This window comes from Alosa alosa, chromosome 22 (genome assembly GCF_017589495.1).
Source record: "Alosa alosa isolate M-15738 ecotype Scorff River chromosome 22, AALO_Geno_1.1, whole genome shotgun sequence".
Classification (NCBI taxonomy): domain Eukaryota; kingdom Metazoa; phylum Chordata; class Actinopteri; order Clupeiformes; family Clupeidae; genus Alosa; species Alosa alosa.
The window spans coordinates 10,798,748-10,823,263 of record NC_063210.1 but is presented as its reverse complement, the minus strand read 5'-3'; the positions used below and the strand labels follow the sequence as shown (position 1 = coordinate 10,823,263).

The window sequence follows — 24,516 nt, the reverse complement described above, 5'->3', positions numbered from 1 at the left end:
ATGCGCTACTTGGCACGCTGCCCTATTCCTCTGAAGAATAGGTCTTTTGTTTGGTTACGGCACACATTAAAAGATAACCAGCATGTATCTGGAGAGCTATCAGCATCTCGTTCACTCCTGTCTCAAAAAAATATTCCCACCCGTAGGAGAAAAAATAGCTCAGATATTCCCATGGCAATGGTTTGGAGCCAGCATACGCAGACTGGAGATCAGCTGACATTGGGGCTTCGTGAAAGGTGACGTCAACCCCATGATTCGACGGCCTGCGATACAGACACACACACTGGACACTCTATGAGAGCAGTGGAGAGGAGGACAAGCCCTTGCTAGTCACACTTTCATCGCAACACCGACCAGATTATCATTTTAGGAAAACATTATCCAAGTATTTTTCACGAGGCGATGGCCTAATGACAGGTTTTTACCCCATGATTGATATAATTTCACTCCTTTCGATTCCGCACGTAATAACAGGTCTGTGTGTTTAAGGTGAAATATTTTATGTCATCTTCACTGAGCACTTTGAGGCTCTATGGGTTTGTCGGAGTGGTGTGACACATGCTAGTGGAATTCCAGTGATTAGAGGACTCTGTAGACACCTCTGTGCGTCTCTACATAAAGCTTTGCCCCACTTGCATCTATGATTTCAGACACATGGCTCCAAACTGAAGAGACTATTTGGGTCATGGTAGTTTTTGGCATCCAATCCTAGAATGTACCGGTTTCACTGCAGGAACCCTTTAAGTTGCATTTTGGAATATGAATCACTGAAAATGTCTACCTCTCTGATAAAACCAAGATAAAACGCCATTATCGCTACCATCAACAGATCAAATACAGTACACACATGTATAATTCCACTATTTCTCTTTTCCAGTAAAGAAATCATTATATCATTAGAAAATAATTGAAATTATTATGAAATCATTCACTAATACATTATGCAACACTTGGATAATAAATATGCTTTCACATCTGTGAATTGTCTGCTTATGAGTTCCAGGCCTCATAGGTGAGGTATTTTACAGCGTTAACGTTTTACTGACCTGGCGTATGTAATCCTTCTGTTTGAAACGATGATACATCTTAACACAGTTGTTATTTTTGTCTAAATGTGCTCTACCCAGAATTCACTTACAAACACATGAGCCTCAGACACCCCATAAATCACAAGGAGGCCACCAAGGTTGTGTTCCATTTTTATAAACAGCCTTACAAAGCTGTCAGACTAAGACAGAAATTAATATAGATATTTAAGTATTTTGCAGATAAGGGACATATTTTGCATTGTTCTGACTTCAAAACACTAAATAGTCTGCAATGCAGCCAATCAATAAATTGAAATTGACTAAATCAAGCTTTTAAAAATGCCCTGATTTAAACTAATGCACAGCATTGAAATAAATGTAAAAATTACATTATACACTACAATACACACCCAAGCACTCTTTGACGTAGGCTATTTGAGATGTTTGAGGAAGCTAAAACTCCAAGAGCTCCCTCTTGTGTTTCCAGCAGAGAAGTCTCTGAGGAGATTCTTTTTTCACTTGCAACATATTCCTATAGGATCACAATTAAAGCATCAACACCAAGTTGCATTCTCAAAAAATCAAACAGTTTTATCAGTTTTATTATATTTAGTTCTCCAAACAGCCTCTAGGGAAGTACAAGCACTTTTAATTAACTGGGGATTGGAGTTGTGGAGGGGGAGAGGAGGGGAGAGGAGGGGGGAGATTATCCCAACCAGGGTAATATAATCCCTCTTGTTCAAAAGGATCAATCTGAACACACAGGTCCTTGACCAGGCAGTGTACCTGTTGATGCACACTAATCCAATACAGCCTTGACTACCAGGAACTCCACCACACAACAAGGCACTCAAAGGCCCAGCTCAGCCATGATGTAGGGGAAGCCAAGGTCCTCGTATGTAGGTGTACACACAGACGCTGGCTTTTCTCAATAACTATGCATCGATGGAGAAGAGTTGAGGTGGCAAACATACACACACACACACACACATTCACACGTGGTCTACTCGCCACGGTACACCACTATGTTTTTGTCTGTCTCGTACACTTTGATTTCGTAGAGTAGGTTGGGTGGCAGAAGCTTTGTTAAACTGTCCCAGATGAACACTGCCAGGTTTTCAGTGGTGCTGCAAGATAGGGTAACAATTCCATGTATAAATAGATAATACATAGGTTTTACATGTATAACAATGAAAACATATCAAGGTGTTTGAACAACTCCATAACAATGAAAACATATCAAGGTGTTTGAACAACTCCATAACAATGAAAACATATCAAGGCGTTTGAAAAACTCCATAACAGTGAAAACATATCAAGGTGTTTGAATGACTCTCACCTGACCACATCAGCAAAGTAAGGCACATCTTTGTCCAGGTTTTTATGGTCAAGAGGTATCATAATCGCCTCCTATGCAAATCCAAGTACAGAGGATCAATCAGATCACTGGACATTTATATCTCCAAGCTTGAATGCATTGCAAAAGAAATTCTAAAATAAATAATGTTCCTTCTAAAAAGGCATATGATAACACAATTTATCAAGTTACATTACGTACATTACTTACTTTTTAGAAGTACGATTTCTCAAAAACCTTTGTGATTATGGTCTTACCTCAATGTACTGTTTAAGGTCTGTTAGGTTCATCACCATCCCCGTTCTTCTGTCAATCTGTTTGAATGTATCAAAAGTGTAAGTGATTTGCTATCTGTGAACAACTAGTCTATAACCACTGAATATTTAGCAAAATGTTGTTTGATATTCAGATATCCTCCTTAAAGTATTACTGTAAGAGAAGTAATTGCAAAGTTACCTTCCCACGCACTGTAACTTCCACTGCAATAAAACAAACATATTTTTCCCATAAGCCAGTAGTGTCATTCAAACTGTCTTTCTTAAATTGGGAAGTAAACTTGATTACATTGTTGTACCACATAATATGCATACACAGTAAAACAACAATTTTACAGAACAAAAATAATTTTATAGAAAAACAACATACTGTGATTATGAAATTCATGCTTATTCACAAAAACACCAAACTGAGCACATTAAACATGACATGATGTCTGACATCTGACAACAATGGTAATGATATAATTTGGAGAAAATAATAATATCATTGCTCCAGTTTCAAATGTGATATTTTTGACTCTAACATAATCCATCTCTTACCTTTGTAGTTGTGGCCATGACCATGTGGGTTGTTGCATTTCCCAAATACCTTCTTATTTTCTTCATCACTCAGTGCCTTACTGTTGGACAATCAAGAGTTTTCTGTATTATTATTATTATTATTATTATTATTATTATAACAGGTTTCAAGTTTGAATGCTTTCAGTTTAACAAATGCCACTCTACACAAATACATTTCCCAGAATGCCGCGCGGCTGACGCAACAGGTTTGACGCTTCCTACTTCGGTCCACAGCACATTGAAATAATAATATCAAATTAAATCCAAATCCGTTTACATTTTCCTGGAAGCCAAAACAAACAGGCACTTCATGGAAACCTACTATGGAGATGCCATCTCGAAAAAATACTTATAGGGTAATATGGTTTAAGTCGGATATCCACATCAACATCAACAGCGGGATTTGTTGTCTTGATTTGGCCAGTAAACATACTGTATTGCTAAGCAGTTTTATATGGGGCTATACATATGCAGAATGCATTATGCAACAATGGCGATACATTTCCTATTTACCTTACCTGTGCAAGCGATGGCAAGCGCTGAAGCTCTGTACACGAGTAATATAGCCAATACGCTCTGGTAGATGTTCTACGTTATTTACTTCCATAACTTGAGGCAGCTAGTGGCTACTACGCTCAGTGTGAACCGTTATGTTTCTTACTCGATTCGTCGCTGTGAATCTCTTGGAGTTCGGGGGAAATAGCCAATGGTGGTTCCAAGCAAAATGGGCAACCTCTGCTCAGTTCCAGCTGTAATTTAATTGGTAGATGGCAGGGGCGGCTTAAATCCAGCCCTAAGTCACATGTAATCATGTGCAGAACAGCCAATCCATTAACATCACATAATACCTTGACTAATTGGCTATAGCCTATCCCTGAATGGTCTGAAATGTATTTATGCTAATTGTTCTAATATTTATGAATCAATATTAGAAGAGCTATTTATGAATGCTGTAATATGTGAATTAAATATGATCAGACTTACAGGATGCAGCAATCTGGATAATAATTATAGTTTAATGATTGTTTAATGATTATAAGAGGAAATTCATAGTCATACTATGTCTATAATAAGAAATCACACATACCACAATGTGGTCCCTTGTGGCAATTCCATTAGATGGTATTAAATGAGATCACCGTTGGTCCCCTGCTGTCTGCTAAGCCAGGTAAGTCCATCTCTGCTGGGATATAACTGCTTTTGATATGTAATGCCCATTGACATAAGACATATCCAGCAGAGCAGTCCCATCAAATCACAGGCGGACATATGACCAGCCACTAATCCAAAACAAGGTTTTAAAAAATTGTGGTGCTTAAATAGAGGGCCCTGATAGTAGGCCTACTTTGTCCACTTTGGCACGGCTCTGAGAGTATCACCACCACCAGCCACATATCAAGTCATGGGCAATAGCAAGAGCTGTGCTCTCTCCAAGGAGGTGCTGGAGGAACTGAAGCTGAACACCAGGTACACGAAGGAGCAGCTGCACACCTGGTACCAGACCTTCCTGCGGGAGTGTCCCACGGGCCGCATCAGCCAGCAGCAGTTCGAGAGCATCTACGCCAGCTTCTTCCCGGACGCCGACCCCAAGGCTTACGCCCAGCACGTCTTCCGCAGCTTCGACCAGAACAGCGACGGCACGCTGGACTTCAAGGAGTACATCGTGGCACTGCACCTCACCTCCTCAGGGAAGACCATGGAGAAGCTGGAGTGGGCTTTCGCCCTCTACGACCTGGACGGCAACGGCAGCATTACCAAAAACGAGATCCAGGAGATCGTCAGGGTAGGATGGCAAATGGTTTGATTGTGTTGATGATGATGGTGATGATGATGATGATTGATCATGATGGTGATGATGGAGGTTGAAAAGAGCTGAATGTTGAATGTAGATATGGCTGAGGGTGTTTATTTACATTTGTAAATGTTTGCCCCTCAACCACAGACCTATGTTTCTTGCCAGTATAACATTTGCTATGTTGCATTTATAAGTCTATTAAAGTTGTTGGGTTTTTTTCCATTTGTCTTGTGACAGTCAATATTCAATATGATCTCTAAAGAAGCACAGAAAAATCTCCCTCAGGATGAAAATACCCCTGAAAAGAGAGCAGATAAAATCTGGGACTTCTTTGGGAAGAAAGAGAATGGTAAGATTAAGTTGTGTGTACACTGCCATAGGAGAATTTCTATAACAGTGCATCACTAAGACAAACATTAACCTTCTTGGATTTGAGTCTTTTTAGAAGCCACAATGAAGCATGTAGAGATATTATGGATTCAGCAGGGCTGTTTTTAAACTACTGACACATACACTGTTAACCTCCTTGTCATGAATTGCAAATAAGTCTTTTAATGGAAATGATGCAACTGGTTTGGTGACCTAATTTTTTTGTGTGATAAGTAGGTTTCTGTTGTCCTTTTGTCTGAAATGGTTCTTAAAAGGCCTACTGCCTTCATGTTGCTTCTGTTTCCAGCAGTGACAGGATGTGGATCTGGCTTGCTTTGTTGCCATTCTGGTGACCAAGATGAATGATGGTCACTGTAGATATTTTGTCATGTTTCTTCTGTTCTCTCTGGCAGGATGAACAATTCCTTACACTGTCTTATTTCAAACCATCTGTTCTTTGGTTGCAATAAACAGATCTGCCTGATGTTTACAGATAAACAAGCACATCTTTCATATATCCTAAGTAAAACTGACTGTTTGTATTTTTTGTTGTTGTTTGTAGATAAGATAACGGAGGGTGAGTTCATTCAAGGGATTATGGACAACAAGAACATCCTAAGACTGATCCAGTTCGACGAACCGCAGAAGGTCCAGGAGAGGTTAAAGGAGAAGAAACACTAGAGTTGTTCACCAGTAGAGATCACCAGTATTCATCCATCATGCTATTCAAAGCTTGTCGGCCTCACCATTTTTAGGAGACAGATGGAGACATTGACATAAGTATTTTATTCATATTCATTTATTATTTATTTTATTATCAAACATCATTCAATTTTTTCCTTCAGGTTTACTATCAACTCCCCTTCTGAATTGGACATCTTAATAGCTCAAGCATGCAGAGTTCTAATAGTGTTATAGAGGTCTTTTTCTTTTATTAAAACATGTAATGTATTTTACAACAAAGATAGAAAAGTATATTCTTAGACAGTTGAAAAATAACTTTTGAAATATGTATCATTTCTGTACAGTTGTCATAATCATTAGCAGTCATAGACATAACCATTTATAGTATACTCATATTAATATGAATATTCCATAATTTTATTTTTTGCAGACAAGAACAGTATTTTTCTTAGAACACAAATCACCTACACAAATGCTTCCGATGTCCCGATCAATATTTTTCTCACAATAAACTCTTTTGTATCCAGCTTACACAATATATTATTACTGTAACACTACATCACATCTGTACACAGATCAATATAAAAACCTATACATCTTATTATCAATATGGCAGTCATCACGTACACAATTATTCCTTCTTGAACAAACTCCATTATTTATCTTGGGTGAACCCAGACAAACCTGTTGGCAAATTTTTGCAAGTCCGTCTGGAAAGGATTACATTGACGCCTGTAACTTCCTGGGGCATAACCAGCAGTGAAATTAAACTTAGATTTGTGCATTAAAGTTACCAAATTGTTTCAAAGTGCAGCAAGCATATAATTATTGTAAACAAATGTTTTAAATGCAGTTGTTTACTGAATTCCAAAGAAAATACACGTTCCTGGTTTTTTGGTGATTTGGAAATGGAAATCAATGGGCTCCTTTCCAGACCCGCAGAGCAAATTAAAATTTGTTAACTGGATTGTCTTGGTTCACTCAGGCTATCCAATTCTAGTCATGGTAGTTGCAACCCCATATCCTTATCACTGAATAGGGGTCAGTGGTTGTTTCATATATAATCCATATTATCTATAACTTGTAATATGGTAATAATAATGAACAGCACTGAACTAGCTGCTTGACTATATTTACATCCAGGGCAGCAATGCAATATAATACGATTTTATTCAAGAATTACTATTATTTACAGTACATTAATCACAAGTCAAAGACTAGGAATATCCTTGTCTGTCTATAGGTAGTCATTGTATGCTAAAATGGCATACAATCCATAGTAAGTATTAAGTTGCTTTAGAAGAAATGCACAAAAAGGGATTTCCCAAAAAGCATTTAGGACAGCAAACCTTCAGTTCTCGTTTCTGTGACTATGGCACTCTGATTCATTTCAAAGGGATGAATATCTATCAAAGAATGACATTTATTTTGAAATACCCATGTGTGCATCTCATTTATGACCCTTTATGTATTCTGTATAGATATGTGTAGATTATATATTAAACATACAGTATATTCAGCACTTTGCCTACGCACAATGAACTATTCACATTGATTTAAACGATTTAAACGATTTACATTGATTTAAAGCCTCTTCTTTACAGCTGTTCCTATCATCAGTCTGTCATGAGCAATATGGAGGGCTTCGGTAGCCTGGAAATATCCAGACTCATTCACAAAGTGTCTGGATAAGTCTAGGTACTCTTGATTGGGAAACGTTTGCAACACTTGCATCGCAACTGGCGCTAACTTTGAAATCATTGGTCCAGCCTTACTAATCACATTGATCAGAGATTCCTAACGTTACTTCCTACTTCGCCTATACTTTACAAACTGACAATAAACAGCATCAGCAGTCAGGAAACAATGTATGCGGGTCTACCTGTGCTGTAAATAAATTTCTGCATTTTTCCAACTGCATTTTTTGACGTTTGCAGGTGTTGCTGCTTCTGTTTATCACGATAAGTTTCGATTTTGTCTTCCCCTCTCATCGCTGATTGGCCTGACATTTTCCTTGTCTGAGGGAAACGGTTATAAACCATGGGTTTCCAGACTAGATCTCCCTGAAAGAGGATCTAGGTGGGCGGGTCCACTCTACTCAAAACTCACTCTCCTCCAGGATCTCCTCCATGGTCTCCCCAAGCGTCATCTCGCCGTCGCTGCTCGAGAGGCTCTTCCGCGGGTAGAACTCCAGGGCAGTGACCCGGCCAGCCCACTGGGGGTTCCTCCCGCACTGAGCCGGCACCTGCAGGAGGTGCGTGGTGTGCGTCAGCCCACTGTTGCCGCCACCACCGCAGCTAGCGCCGCCCTCCTGGTAGGTCTCGCTGTTGTCCACAGACGACTGGGCCACCGCGGACCTTTGGGAGCACTTCCACAGGTATTTGGGGTGTATGCCCTGGACGCAGTTGTGCATATCTAGGTGATGGGTGCAGGTGAACAGCTGCCACCTCTTCTTAAGCTCTGCCCTCACCTGGGACAAAAACGAGACACACTTATGTACAGTGCCTTGTGTTTTGTACACCATATACTGTAACCTTGCCATTATATTACATTATACTGCAACATCTATGACATGCTTATCTACAGTGCAACTCGTTCTATGCCCCATAGACCAAGATATTACATCACAGCAACAGGACACTGGAGGAAGATAAATGTGTATTGACTGCAAATGCAGACGCCCAGTGATAAGTCATTTTAGATTACTGAAACAACAACAGGGGCAACAACTTTATCACAGGGGCAGGTTGATTATGAGACATTGTTTTCAGTATTAAATGAGGGTCATTTGTCCTTTTATATCTGTTGTTATGACAGCCAGATTAATGACCTCACCTCTCCATTTAGAAAACAGTAGAGCACAGCCACCACAAAACCCTACAAGGAAGATGGAAGATGTTTATTAGAGGAAATTAAACCTGACCCATACGCCAGTGGCAATCGTCCATTCATTTCACTCACCCTGCCAGCAATGTTCTTGTTTACAGTATGTGTTGTGTCAGAAGTGGCATGATCTTGGGCCTGTCTTTGGCATTCTCACCTGAAAAGAGCTGAGAATCATGTTGATGAAGTTGCGGATGTCTCGCTGCTTCATGTCCATGTAGTCATCTGTGATCAGGTTGAACACTACTTCATGAATCCCTAATAATGGGATCAGGACCAGAGTTGCTCTGGCTAAGCTGATAAACCATGTGTAAGTATGTCAAAATGGTGTTCATCCTTATCTCACAAAAATACTTTTTTAAGTATATAAAAAGAGTAGGTGTTGAAAAAGATGCAGCAATACCTGTATCTATAGTCAGTGAATTTCACCTGGTCTGCTTTCAATTTTGACAGCAAGAGTTTCAGAATTTTCAGGAAAATGCAAAAAATCACCTAAGATAAAAGGTTTCAAAAAGATTTAACAATTAGTAGGCAGCACTCATTTCATGTCAAAAGACCCAACGGGCAAAGCATTCATAGCCATGAATTCATACAACTGTCTGCTGCAGATTTCTCGGAATGGAAAGTCATTCCAAATATCTTCTCAAGCACATTTGCACGTGTGTGTTTCTGTGTGTAATGCTGATGCCTATCTCTGTGTACTTGACATTTTCTGATTCTCTGCAGACGTTTGAACCATAGCCATGGCCATTTCACTGAGCGGGCTCATGATAGCGTGTGACTGCTTCTGTACAACATCACGTGTCACAAGATAGCAAGGGCCGTATGCCGTGAAATCAATGGCATTCTAAAAAACTAGGTCATGCATACAGTATACTTTCATATGTTAAAATTGCAAAACACTATTATAGAATAGGCCAATTGTTTCTAAAATGTATTTAATATGTGTATCTATATCAAATATCTAAAATCTATATCTAAGAGATGTCTGCAGCTAAAGTATGTGGTAGTAATGAGAAAACGTTTATGATTGCATACAGATTTCATATTGTGGTACTGGGGAGACAAACCAACTGAAGATATTTTTTACAGCAAAGAGATCAGTGGCGCCAGATGCAGAGCTGGGATTTTAAATGTCTCCACTCACCACTACGGCTACTGCTATAGGTCCCTTAATCATCCACCAGATCAGCCGGCTTTTGTTCACCCAGCAGCTTCAAAAGGAGAAGTCCACATGCATTACAATCAATCACACAAACATATGCTTCAAAAAACCCGCTCCAGCACGGGCTACTGTACGTCCTTTGTTTAGCTTGTCCCACCAGTTGTCGTCCATCACAACGTAATGTCAAAGCCCAAAGAAATATTTAACAAAAAGGGTACATGTGTCTGCTCTCTTAGCCTAAATAGAGACACCTACAGTATGACTGATGGCTGTTTTAGGAGAGCTCTGCGCGTTCTGTCTGCAGGTGGTAAAAGTATAGTGCAGGGGTGTCCAACATAAAGCCCGGGGGCCAGATCAGGCCCGCCAGCAGGTTTCATACGGCCCCCCAGATGTTTTGGAAAGGGAAAAGATATTCACATCCAACTGTCTTCAACAATTTGTAATAAGCAATTTCAGTGATAAATTGATTAAACCTAGCACTACAAACCATCCTCAGGAAGGAAGAGGCCAAAAAACTGGTATGGAAGTAGGGTCTTTCAAAAGAGAAAGAACAGGATATGACGTCAGTAGATGATTTGTACTTGTTTGCTCATAAGTGGGAATAGTAAAGGAGTATATCATCAAACAACAATCTGATACCAATGCAGAGAAATTAAAATGACCATGACGGCCCCCACACGAGGTCTCATTCCAACAAACCTAACCCACTGCCTAATATGAGTTTGACACCCCTGGTATAGTGTATATCTATTTGAATGTACTAGTTTATTCTAATGAGTTGTATGTGTTCTTTGTAAACTGTTCACATGGAAGAGTACATATACAAGATCATCATGTACATAACAGCAAGGAATTGATGTGCAAAGTTGTTCTATGGGAATATGAATCAGCTGGGTAACGTTTGAGGAAGAGATGGTTGCTGGGTTGAATGTGGAACACCACAATTATCAGGAACCGTGCTAAGATAAAGTATGATACCAGCTGATACTCCACTCAAGAAGCATGCACAAAGATAATGGCAAATTCTTACTGTATGTTTTCATTGAGTGCCTTTACCACAATCCATGGTAGTATGAAGCCCATCGGAGTCCCTAAAACAAATACATAATAATATGCTGTCAGGCATGTCAACAGTCTTGAATACACTCAGATAAAGTGTGAAGAAATCAAATCTAGAAACAAAACAAATTTGATCATCTTCAAACATTCGAAAGCAGTTGTCTGTGTTGAAAAAAAAAAAACATACTCTAGACCTAACTCTGAGTCAAGGGAAATGCTTAAGATCTCCCCTACTTGTGGCACACTAGCTAGCACACTGGTCAAGTTAGATAGGAATCAAGGACCGCCCAGGAACACCTACCCCATCCAATGAGCATGTAGCGTTTCAGCAGCCTGCGCTTGGTCAGCACAGCGGTGAAGAGAAGTGTGTGGAGAAATATCGCCTCCACCAACAGCCAGAAGAAATTACACCCCACAAAATACTCCATGGACACTCGGGACGCCTTGCAGATAACAGAGATCTAGGGAGTGTCAATTATTATAAGTCAGCAACTTCAGATATGAAATCTGTTTTACACATCCCTTAATTGTAAAGGGGAAAGTTTAAAGCTATTAGTCCAACATTGAGACACTGCATAATGGCACTTCATTAGTTTACATCTACTGCATATTTAATTTACAGATGAGCAGTGTAGGCCTAATAATATTCTGTTGAACATGATAATGTAGGCTAAATAATTACACTGCAAAAAATATATATAAGTGTTATTAATATTAAGATCAAATTGTAGTCGGTATTATTTTTTAGTATAAAGACACTGGCTGTCTCAAACCACCTACTTGCACACTTCAAATACTTAGTTTAAGTATACTGTAGTGCATATATTGGGACACAACACACAATGCAAGTAAGCGCTCAGTGCACACTAGCAGTGTACTGACGGAAGTAGCCTATGCGGTTTGAGAGAGAGCCACTCACCTAGCGTTCTCCCATAAGATCATTTTGTCTTGATTTATTAAGAGTTTTACTTATCTTAAGCAAGAATGGGCACAGGTTTAGATTGGGACCATGGTGACTAGTCCCCATCATTATTTTGAGATGACAAAATTGTCTCCACCAAAATTTTATCAAACTCCTTTGTGCTATTTGGGCCGATTCCGACAGCCAGGACGAGAGTAAGCTGAAAGAAACTGTCATTTGATTGGCTGTAACCGAAGGGGGGTTATCTGACACGCATGTTTGACAAGCGAGCGGGTGTGTCGACGTCGACCACAGTAGCGCTACTGTCAAACACGGGACGTCCCTCGGACCTTATGCCGACATTCACAACGTCCCCGATTGGTCCCGAACGTCATGTTCTCTAGCGGACGTTCCGGTGACCTTATTGACGTCCGGAGCAAGTTATCGTTTGGTTATTGCGTGACGTCCGGTGCAGGACTTTCTGGGGACGTCACCGTCAGGTCCCTCGGATGACATTTGCATTTGGTAATTTCAAATACCTTCTAAGGACCCAACAATAACGTTATACCGGGGACATGGGGGGGACGTTTGTTTATTCACACATGCAGCGGAGTTGAGAGCACTCTGGCTACCGCCTGCAGGACGGAGACATCACATCCATGCACGACTTCACGTTACACGTCTGGGGATGACTAAAGTATCTATCTATCTAGTCTCTCTAGCAGTAGCTGCATTAGCCTACCGTAGCCTAAGGCAACATATCATACAGTTTATGAAGTTGTGCGTCTATATGTCTACTTTGCTCATAGACGCACAACTTCATAAACTGGGAAAAGGGTTGTTAACGTTAAACTCAAAATCCTAGCCCGGTATAAATGTCCATGTCTACTCATCGTTAGTGTAATGCATTCGGAGGACGTGATTTCATACATGCATGAAAATATGAGGTGAGTGAAGAAGTTGATTGTGTAGTTGTAGAACAAGTCGTTAATGCGTGTTCATGTTATCGGGGGAGTCTGCCAATGCATACCCCAAAAAGCTAGGGTAAAACATCTAAAAATATTCCCTTTACCCTTCAGCATGTACATTTTTGCCCTTTTTGTGCGTTGTAAAAGAATAGGGACATACAAAGCTTTTTCATCACGCAGTGTAAAAGTAAAATAAACACACAAACTAGCAACTACAGTAGGCCTACAACTGGTAGCCTAACAGGCTTTCAAATGCGGATTCTACTGTGGAAAGTAGTATTAACTGGTGATAGTATGTCACACAGGATATCATTACAGCTAAACTAGCTTCTGTAATCTTTCAACCAAAGAAGTCATGTTGATTTGGGGTGTAGGCCTACAGCACGGATAGTCACATATAGCACAACAGAATAGTCGTGCTATCATGATAGAACTGTAAGTTAGAATCTTGCAGTCGCAATAAACAGTGGATCTGAGACATTTTCCTGTTTCTGTATTCTGTTTATGTAATGTATTTGTGAGTGTAGCCTACACAATGCAGAGAAATAAAAGATAAACTATGCATTTCCAGACTCAGCATTATAAAGGTAAAATGCAAACTAGGCCTACTGCTACTTTCCATATTCCATTGTAGCCTGGAAAAGTTCCTCGAAAAAGTCCATCAGTCATACAAAGTAGTTAAACAATGAGGCCATGCAAATACAAAGGAAGTGAAAGATGTTGTGGCTTCTTTATGGCAAAATATGACGCCAACCATTGTACTTTAATATAAGTTTATAACAGAGCTTTGTTTATTCAGCTTTGAAATGGTTGCAGTTTGCATGATGATGCCCTGCCATGGGTCTCGAACACACACTAACATGCTACGGTGGAGTGTAAGGGAGCAAGGATTAGGAGCTCTCTGTCTGTTGGTCACTGTGCAAGTCTCTTCTGTGTTTGTCCTCCAAAGGCATTAATATCTCACCAATGCTTAATGCACTGGCAGCCAAATGTGCCTGTTTTTAAGACAAAATTGCTTAATGCACTGGTATTTTGCTTGTTTTCATGATGAGACGTCTTAAAATAAGTCAAACTTATTAAAGATAAGTTGAATGATTTTACGAGAAATCGCTACGTAAGACTCTTTATACTACCTACTACAAACAATACCAACAGGATTTCTTTTATTTTAATATAGCCTAAGATTAATAACACTTAGTTTTTTTGTAGTGTACTTTGCTAGGGCTGTGAAATGTAACTTAAGAAAGCATGTGAATTTTCTTTTCTACAGAAAATGACATGCAAAGATTTGACTTTTTTTTTTACTTATATGAGAATGACAGTACCGTTGAGTTTGAAAAGGTGTTCCATCCCATTTCATTGTTGGGAAATGTGGATGCCTTTGTTGTTGACACGATTGTGTGTGTCATTGTTGCCATCGCTCTCAATATGAACGACACAAATAGATTCAAGTGGATGTAATTTCTCGTACAGTGAAGCTTCCTGTGAGAGAAGAGATGAGGTTAAGTCTTCTATATGTGGAGTTATGATGATGAGATTACTGAGAATAGAATGGGACTTGACTACACAGCGTAACGTTTCAGTTCCGAAATATGTTTTACAGTTTACTCTGCATACTATGTAAACTGAAGCTAACTAAATATGCCTTCAGTTCTCACCTCAGATTCCCCATAATGATGACAGCAATGATAAGAGAAGAGAGAGAAAGCGAGTATCCCACTATGGAAGTTGTCCTCAGGTGAGAGTGCCGGACTCGCTCGTCCTCCTGTGAGAGTGGACACTTTGTGTTATGCCTAAGGTTCCATTACATGCCATCACATTTACATTTACTGTAGGCCTATTCATGAAGCCGCTGCTTTTATCCAAAGCGAGTTACATTATAAAGAGTTTGGTTCCAAAACACTATATTTCCATTTTTAAAATGATTAAAAGTCATGTTATTTGATTGTATTTTGGTAATATCAATCAAATTAATGTTTTGATTGAGTAAAGATAGATCAAATAAAAAAAACCAGTTACGGTTCTACAGATGATAAGATTTCATAAAAATGATTTATGAAAATTCATTAAATTTAATAGAATGAAGGGCAAAACAGTGGAAGCTGGTAATTGAAGCCACAATTTTTCTGGCCTGCTAGCCGAGCTCCATGACCATTAGGCTACCACCACCCCTATCAGACCTCATCAGTGCATCATTATTTCTCGCTCCACGTGTTTCCAGCTAGGTTCAAGCATTAAGCATGCTGAATGTTTTTTTCGAGGAATTCCCTGGTCAGGCCTTGGGATGAAGGTCTGAATGGCTGTCCTATTTGAGGCTCATGAAATGATTTCTGGGAGTGTCTAGGAACATCACCGCTGACTTGTAGTAGTGATGATCTTCACACTCTGTTTTTTCTCGCCACACTGTGGTAGAGTTCTTCTCTCTCCGCCAAGTACCGTTTGGCAAACACTCCATGTATACTCTTCTTGAAATATCTGCAGTGAGATGGGAATAAATCAGTGTAGCCACACAATCCGCTTGCACTTCCATTTGGAATGTAAAATGCCTTCAACTATCAAGGAAGACAAGGCCAGGCAAGGACAGAGGAATTCAGGTAAAGCTGCACATTAAAGGTAGTCAGCGATTGCACATGATCCTTGTTTGTTTGTGTTTATACATTTTGGAGCCTGGGCATGCCTACAGAGACCAGGTTATTTTTGCAGTGTACTCACAGGATGGCGGTGAGGAGATGTTCGCTGAATGTGACAAAAAACATTATGGGCTTGAGATTGCATATGATCGCTGACTGTTTAAAGGTTGCATTGAGACAATTGTGCCAATAAATGCTTGCACTCTCTAATCACTAATATAGTGCCCTTCTAGTTTTTCTATGTTCTTGTATCTACTGTAATTGAATTGCTAATGTGTGTTAATTGTACTATATAAATTGACTTGTCTTGCCTTGCCACCAAGAGGTTTTGTCATTCTGACCTGATTTGATCCAGGGCAGGTAGGAAGGACAGGGGACAGAGACATTTCCAGGGGCTGAATGTGGCCAACAGACAAACGTGTCAAATGTCCCATTGCAAAAGATTCCTGGCAAGACAGAATTCACTATAATTCAGCTGTTACAGCATTACAAATTTTGCCTCAGTACTTTTGGAATGTAAGTAGGAGTATTGCATATTGCAATATTATTTGTTCAGTATTTATCTTTAAAAATATCTTAGACCACTCACCAGTTTGTGTGGGAAACTGGGTTGATAATGAGTCATTGCATTTTTTCCAATACTCAGTACGCAATCTTATGAGAGTATCCAGATCCGAACCCATCACCTACAAAAAGTACAATTAAACCAGCCATAAACACTAAAGGAAGCACACACACACACACACACACACACACACACACACACACACACACACAGAGAGAGAGAGAGAGAGACACACACACAAATACACATGCACTCTCCCTTTCTCACGAGCACATGCAAACATACACACGCATACATTCTAATTTTGGTGCAATTCTTAATGGCCTTCCAATTCATAGGTTCACATGAAGTAAATGTAAGCCTTCAGTACACAGCAGGTGCACTAACTAAGAGCTGTGCAAATGTAATCAGGATGAATGAGTATGGAAAAAGCTGGATAGTGATACAAAAGGACGACATACCACCCCTAATGTTTATAAACACATTAGAAAGCCTTTGTTGCAAGGTTATTCACTTAGTTTTTGTTAAACTAAGATGGAAGGGGAAGTCCTAAAGTTGACAGACGTGTTCAGGCTTACAGTGCCTGCAATGACCACAAAGACGCGGTCACCTTGAGTTTTAACCATGACCACGTAGCACCCAGAGGCAACTTACTGGAGGAGCTTAGTCAGTGAGAGTGCAGCAGATGACTGGTATCAGAAACCCTGACCTTATTACTGTAAGTGCTTCAATAAGTAATAACAAAATGTCACAATTAGAATGGCCACTGTAGTGGACTATAAGAGCCTGTGCTGAGGGGGTGAAACTGGACTGCAGTCCCTCTGTCCAAGGCCAGCTAGTGAATACAGTAAGATAGCAGTCATCATGAGCTCTAACAAGAGAATAGACAGATTTGCATATTGAATTACAGTAAGCGGCAATTAGCAATCCATATGATCTACACAGGACCTGTTGAATCCTCCATGTGTCGTGGCGTGAAATGTTTTTCGTGATGGCTCCAAATGGAAAATTTGTTGAATGTGAGGCACAACACCAATGTGTTTTTGAGAGAAAATGTATTATAACGTCAATGGGGATAAAATACAGATCTATCATCACTGAATTGTTGAAAGTTAACTTGATATCACAAGATGGTTGTTCTTCAAAGTTAATTGTTGCCAGAAGCTAATTCATAATCCTAATAACAAGGCTGCTGGATGTCATAGCTGACTGTCTTATGAATATAATAGCATGGTTTTGTTTCTAATCCGTCACACAGTGGAATGGACAAGTTGATACAAACTTGTGCTGAATGAGGTGGTCAGAAGTGCCCATCCTCGCTCAAGTGTTGTAAGTGATGCTTTTACATCACTCTGTTTAGTGTTGTTTAAAACAACAGTAAATCAAGGTCTCCTGGGTTACAAATCTCTTGTCAAGTGTCCAAAATCATTTATATCTGAAAGAAAGCATTACAGCATGTCTTACTGCACACTAGTAATGGAAGTAAACATTCAGAGGTGGGGAATATTGAAAAAAATATCTATAATATGTTCTATATAATATCTTAATAATTATATTATAATTGGTTAGGTGGCTTCATTTCAAATAGTTTGAGATTTCACGACTGTAAAAAAAATATTGGCACCCCCAAAATAACTTAATGTTTTTGCGTTGTCTAAGTGAAGTTATATGAACGTGTATAATGTCATAATGTTAATAAATAAATAAAGTTTAGGGGTTATAAACATGACACTAGTTCACACTACTTGACACAACTCAACACAGTCAAAGCAACAAGATGACTTTACTGGGCTATGAGTGAGCTAATATTTTTTTTGCCGTATAGGTTTCCTTCTGAGGACTTTTAGGAGTGCCTACTTTTGACAGATGCGATGATAAGTGTCAGCCGTTGTCCATTTTCCTCTATATTACGTCAAAAGCTAGATAAATATTGAACGAATGTCTTCATTTGGACTGGGTTTTATCCAGGAAGCACCTCCACAGAAATTAAACAAATGACACATCTGTTTCCTGGAGTCCACTGATTTATGATAACATTCTGTCTCATATACTGCACAGCACAACTTTCATATACAGGAAAAGTGCCACTTGTACCTCAGGTCATACCTGTCAACATTTAGCTTTCCAAAAACGGGAGATTTTTTTCGGGGTCAGTGTTTATACCGGATCTGTGTTTGCATATTTAATACGTTTCATACACGTGTTTCAACACTGCATTTCGGTCGTTGCTTTTACCTTACCATTACCTTACGCATGCCAGTTAGCCTACTGTAGCCTATGTATCCACGCTGCCTGCAGCCTACTTCCAAAACTCCAAAGCTGCTTGCTGCCGGATTTGGGCACAAGTTCAGTGTATCAACAACACTCAATAACAGTTTATGTGATGTGTTAATCAATTAAATTCCCAACAATTTCACAACAGCTAGTTCTGGAGTAGGCCATACAACTAGACCTCTTGCTTACGACGAGACTCAGGCTGCGCAGTCGGCACCCACTTCCTTATTTGGGTTTTGGGTTGCCAGGTTTTAGCCTATGACAAAACGGTTGAAATTGAAACTAAGTGATCGTGTACGTGTAGGGTGTATTTCATACACAATCTGGCAACCTAAATGGATCAATGATGGCCATGCAAATTACGGGAGTTTTCCGGGAGAAATAACAAAACGGGAGGGTGCTGGGAGATGATCTTGAAATACGGGAGAAACCCGGGAAAAACGGTAGTGTTGACAGGTATTTAACTTTACCAAATGGTGTTTCATATCTCTCTTTCAAATGAGATCTTTGCTCTTTTTAAAACTTCCTCAGCAGCATGGTACATGTGGCTGCACATACACTGAGAGAATTTTCTCCATTATTGGTTTTCGAAATAAATTGTGACCTACAGCTGGTTTCGTTTTAACAGGATTAAGGATGGGTGCACCTGCTGAACTTAAAACTTATGCAACGTTTAAATATAAAATTCCATGCCAAAACGTACACTATGCATCAAGCATCTTTTAAACTGTATATGTGATACATCTGTACATGACATACTCTACGTTTTTTTTTTTTCATTTTTCCACAACAAAAATATACGACCCTTTCAAACCCAGATTAAAGTAGAGAGCTATTCACAGGGACAAACACAGAACAAACATTGGGAGACATTACTAATGAGCTCTGGCAAAGACAAACACTAAATGCTGCTGGGCAAATATGTGAATTTGGTGGCCACTGGTAAGTTTTGACTGGGTAGATTTTCCACTGTAAATCACCATAGCTCCGTTCAAGTAGTGCTAGTCAACTAGTCAAGCACTTTGTATTTAAACAACCTTAATCTCTCATCAATGACAAATAAAGTGCGCCGTTCTTTTCATTTGCAGCTGTGATAACAAACTTAATAAAGCACACAGATACATTTAAGACTGGACTAGATTTCTAAGTGAAAAGAAGTTTATCTTAGTTACACAAGTCAAAAGGGTTGTGTATCTTAGTTTTTATTTGTCACTAAAAAGTAAATCGTGGCCAGCGTAAACATCCCATCTGGAGTGGCGTAAAGGCTCCTCTCTGTCTAAAGGGCTTCCTTGGTCATTAAGTATTTTGGACCCCATGGACTGAGGTCGCAGAATGGTATAAAACGCGTCAAACAGTAGCTTTAAATACAAAAATCAAGAAAAGAAACGTGGGAAACCACGAGAGACTTACATGTGTGTTGCTGCACAGCAGGAACAGAAGGGAAGATAGGATGGTCCTCTTAGTCCCAAGCATTCCGTTCAGCCAGGATGACAAACCTGTGGCCATGGTTCACTGTTTACATGCACACAAGGCATAGAGAACCATGCAACTCTGCTCTACATCCCGGGAACCACCTGCCCCTGTCGTGCCCACCGAAGTTTCCTTGGCAACCAAACGGAATGTGCTGACAAACATAAGGTATGCTTAGGGAAGCGAAAAAAGTTTGATGTTCAATGTATAAGGGGGGCAAAAAATGTCACCCACCACTACCAATGCCAGTTCTTCTTAAACCAAAATAGAATGGCGAAAAGGAGTCCTTGAGCGTGTCTGGAACTGTGCTCTTTGCTCCTGTCCATCCACAGAAAGGCAACGCCTGTGTTGCCTCACTCACTGCATGCTCCTCGCCCAGTCCTCCTCCCCAGCCAATCAAGATAAGGAGCGCAGGCCAGCACAGTAACTTTGTGAGTGTAAGCGAAGTGAGCATCAAAGGGAAGGGCTCTCAGGTCATAAAATGTACACCACAGCTCCCAACTACAAATCAGTGGACTGTTTTATGGTGGTAGCTTTTCTTCACCCATGCACCTGGAATTATTTTAAGTAGTAAAAGCAACAGCAGTGTGTACTATCATTTTTCTGTATTGTGATTTAAATGAGGAATAAAACAGTAATAAGTGTTATATTTAATATATGTAATTAAACTGTTATATATGAACAAGGTCTAGATTCTGTGATCTTACAACATAAATAACAAGCAAATAGATAAAATGCAATACATTTACCACCCCTGAAATAAAGAAGAGTCTGACACTATAGTCTATGGTGCCTTAATATCCAAAGTAAGATTAAGAGCATCAAACTGCCACCATTTTAGGGAGGGTAACTGAATTGCAGTGTACATTACTGCCCAGAGCAAGCCCTCCATCTCCAGCAGGACCCCCCCATCTCGCCTCCAGTGACAGCCCTGAACTCTGTGTAAACTGAATCTGTGTCCACAAAGGGGTCTTGCTGACCTGACCGTTCCACATTTCTTGGTGTTTCATGCCCCCAACGTTGTCTTCCAAGGAAGGCGTCTTCTTGGAAGGCGCAATGGTTAGGTATGGGTTAAGGTTAGGGTAAGGTGCCTTTAAGTCGACGGTGGCAGCGCTGCCTGGAAGACGACGTTGGGGGCATAAAACACCATCGAGCCCGTTCCACTCACACCAAAGCCAGTACCTCATGTAACGAAAACGCCTCACAACAATACACAACACATGGCGGGCAGCTCTTTCCAGTTTAGAGGGGCGAGGTTGGTTTACATACAAAAGCCAGAGTGGTAGTTCTTAGAAGTGAAGAAGGCGCTGACATAGTTTATTTACTAATGAGAATGAGAGGGAGTACAGTTGATGGGGAAACATACCATTAAGAAAAGATCACTTGCCCAACACCAAACAAAGAAAAAAACAATTCCTATTCTGTCTTCAGCATGTAAATGTTTGATTCCGTTGAATTTCGGTTGTACTGAGCAAGCCAAGGTTTCCGGAGGCCAAAGAAAAACATCCAGTTACAAGAGACCTTGAATAGAGCCCAACCCAACAGTCAACCAGTATTTCTGCAGCCTGCAACATTAAGCATTTATCAAATCATTATGACATCATATTATATAATATAATTATCCCATATTCATATGCTATTGTCATAACAGTCAACTAGATTATATTTTGATGATTGGTTTGAGAACAGCAAGGGTTTGACTGTATTATTTAAATTGTATTGTATTAACTGAAGATACCAATATGAGGACAGCTGACTGGTCATCCATCTACATGATCCAATAAAGTGCACTGGTCATGATGGCGAGATGGCATCCATTGTCGTCCAGTCGCTGGTCTGTGAAATGTGAGATGCCAGCAAAATTATCTTCTTCTCATTGTGGTTTACAGTAATCATATTGATGTGTTTCTATTAGGAAACAATTGTCAATTTATAACATGGATGCCTATTAAATAAAAGCATCCCTGGGCAAATGTGGCCATGGCATGTGTATTTATCACTGTTCAAGATTGCTCTTTAAATACAATGAGAATGAATGATAACAGCATGCAGATGCACCGCATACAGTGTTCTGCCAGTCTCTATGATGTAAGATGGGGAGTTGCTTCTCATCCAGAGCACGCCATCTGCAACTTGACTAATAATCAGTGGTGGAGGAAGTACTTAAACTCAGTACTTAAGTAAAAGTACAAATAAGCAGAGAAATATTTACTTTAGTAAAAGTAAAAGTACCACAATCCCAACCCTACTTAAGTAAAAGTAAAAAGTACCTGATTTTAAATGTACTTTAAGTATTAAAAGTAAAAGTACTTGCATAATGATTTATTATCTTAATATCTATAGGCCTATTCTAATAATAAAAAAAATCAGTAGCCTATGAGGTGTGGCATTTTAATAAAGCTAGTTTTAGGTTATACTAGGCTAGATAGTTTTAAGCTGATGTAATTGTGCTTACCATCCGTGGCCCAGTTTACATTCTGACTGGAGACTAATTCTGGTTATCTAGTGTGATCTGCTGAGTTAAGAATCATTCAGCAAAATACGAGAGCCTGAAGTTTATCGGGGTAGACAAGGGAAACGTCCGGTGGATCATGCCAATTCTGCGGGTCCAGATTGAACAGAAAAGTTGTTGAGAAAGGTTTATGATATAAGGTTCAGTTTCACTTGCGCAGACGCGCATAAACATTGAATGAGCGCTCACTTTACTACCCCCCAAATGTAGGCTATGCCTCTTTATATGATCACACAATTAAGACATATTTTAATCTGGAACATTTTTAGTTTTTTTCGGACAGCGGTTCTATAGTCTACCATTCATGTGCCGCAAATGATCAGACGTGTGACAGACGCATGGGCATATCCTGTAACTTCGCTGCTCCGCGGACTCGCAATCTCATCGGAGAGGAGGCCTACGCTGCAGATAATAGACAGAGAAAGGCAAGCATATGCTCAGGGCACAGAACACAGTTGCATGTCCAGTATAGCCATGGGTCTGGTGAATATAGCCTACCGTATGCAGATGGCTACAAGCTCACGCTTTGTCTGGTCTAGACTAGTTTCAAATATTTAGAAGCTGGACACGTAGTGCTCTATCTTTGGTAGCAACCCAGCCCCTGGTGAAACAAACGTGTTTGTCAAAGAGAAAAAAAACTGATCATAAAATGTAAATGTAAAAAGGAACGATGGTGTTGTAGAAATGTACACCCGGAGTAAAAGTACAGATAATTTCTGCAAAAGTCAAAAGTATGCACTATATAGATCTCTACTTAAGTAAAAGTAAAAAGTACCTGATTTTAAATGTACTTTAAGTATTAAAAGTAAAAGTACTTGCATAATGATTTATTATCTTAATATCTATAGGCCTATTCTAATAATAAAAAAAAATCAGTAGCCTATGAGGTGTGGCATTTTAATAAAGCTAGTTTTAGGTTATACTAGGCTAGATAGTTTTAAGCTGATGTAATTGTGCTTACCATCCGTGGCCCAGTTTACATTCTGACTACAATTCTGGAGACTAATTCTGGTTATCTAGTGTGATCTGCTGAGTTAAGTATCATTCAGTAAAACACGAGAGCCTGAAGTTTATCGGGGTAGACAAGGGAAACGTCCGGTGGATCATGCCAATTCTGCGGGTCCAGATTGAACAGAAAAGTTGTTGAGAAAGGTTTATGATATAAGGTTCAGTTTCACTTGCGCAGACGCGCATAAACATTGAATGAGCGCTCACTTTACTACCCCCCAAATGTAGGCTATGCCTCTTTAATCACACAATTAAGACATATTTTAATCTGGAACATTTTTAGTTTTTTTCGGACAGCGGTTCTATAGTCTACCATTCATGTGCCGCAAATGATCAGACGTGTGACAGACGCATGGGCATATCCTGTAACTTCGCTGCTCCGCGGACTCGCAATCTCATCGGAGAGGAGGCCTACGCTGCAGATAATAGACAGAGAAAGGCAAGCATATGCTCAGGGCACAGAACACAGTTGCATGTCCAGTATAGCCATGGGTCTGGTGAATATAGCCTACCGTATGCAGATGGCTACAAGCTCACGCTTTGTCTGGTCTAGACTAGTTTCAAATATTTAGAAGCTGGACACGTAGTGCTCTATCTTTGGTAGCAACCCAGCCCCCTGGTGAAACAAACGTGTTTGTCAAAGAGAAAAAAAAACTGATCATAAAATGTAATGTAAAAAGGAACGATGGTGTTGTAGAAATGTAGCGGAGTAAAAGTACAGATAATTTCTGCAAAAGTCAAAAGTATGCACTATATAGATTCTACTTAAGTAAAGTACAAATACGTGGACTTAAGTACAGTAACGAAGTATTTGTACTTCGTTACATTCCACCACTGCTAATAATCACAAATGGTGTCAAAGGAAGCCAATTATGTCATACTAGGATGACGTTTTGGTATGCTCTGAAGTGACAGGAATGGATTGCAGGTGTGACACTAATCTCCTTGAGTAAATATGACAAATGCGTTCACACAAACATGCACAAGTTTGGCAAATGGCTCCGCGCCC

The 24,516-nt window shown here is 39.8% G+C and overlaps 3 protein-coding genes across 4 annotated transcripts; 1 reads left to right on the top strand and 2 right to left on the bottom strand.

Annotated features, from left to right (window-relative positions):
* Positions 1-1,612: 1,612 nt before the first annotated feature.
* Positions 1,613-3,972, bottom strand: pts (6-pyruvoyltetrahydropterin synthase). The gene is made up of 6 exons (XM_048234046.1): positions 3,743-3,972; positions 3,204-3,283; positions 2,842-2,864; positions 2,643-2,699; positions 2,368-2,438; positions 1,613-2,155 (listed from the first exon to the last, which is right to left on the bottom strand). The coding sequence occupies exons 1-6, from the start codon at positions 3,829-3,831 to the stop codon at positions 2,032-2,034; spliced, it is 444 nt and encodes a 147-aa protein (XP_048090003.1). The 5' UTR covers positions 3,832-3,972; the 3' UTR covers positions 1,613-2,031.
* Positions 3,973-4,500: 528 nt separating this feature from the next.
* rcvrnb (recoverin b) lies at positions 4,501-7,527 on the top strand. Its single transcript, XM_048234045.1, has 3 exons — positions 4,501-5,007; positions 5,257-5,368; positions 5,951-7,527. Exons 1-3 carry the CDS (start codon positions 4,627-4,629, stop codon positions 6,067-6,069), a joined length of 612 nt encoding a protein of 203 aa, XP_048090002.1. The 5' UTR covers positions 4,501-4,626; the 3' UTR covers positions 6,070-7,527.
* A 428-nt stretch (positions 7,528-7,955) lies between these two features.
* Positions 7,956-24,131, bottom strand: LOC125287061 (glucagon-like peptide 2 receptor). 2 transcript variants are annotated; one of them, XM_048232473.1, is made up of 18 exons: positions 24,020-24,131; positions 23,821-23,918; positions 21,726-21,823; positions 21,354-21,552; positions 20,222-20,414; positions 19,928-20,141; positions 16,268-16,364; positions 16,020-16,124; positions 15,402-15,523; positions 14,707-14,813; positions 14,374-14,530; positions 11,481-11,640; positions 11,151-11,211; positions 10,103-10,169; positions 9,359-9,447; positions 9,113-9,251; positions 8,908-8,949; positions 7,956-8,542 (listed from the first exon to the last, which is right to left on the bottom strand). In XM_048232473.1, the coding sequence occupies exons 6-18, from the start codon at positions 20,021-20,023 to the stop codon at positions 8,171-8,173; spliced, it is 1,614 nt and encodes a 537-aa protein (XP_048088430.1). In that variant the 5' UTR covers positions 20,024-20,141; positions 20,222-20,414; positions 21,354-21,552; positions 21,726-21,823; positions 23,821-23,918; positions 24,020-24,131; the 3' UTR covers positions 7,956-8,170. The 2 variants fall into 2 exon arrangements, with proteins under 2 accessions (XP_048088430.1, XP_048088429.1); XM_048232472.1 differs by lacking the exons at positions 21,354-21,552; positions 21,726-21,823; positions 23,821-23,918; positions 24,020-24,131 and having other exon boundaries at positions 19,928-20,497.
* Positions 24,132-24,516: the final 385 nt, after the last annotated feature.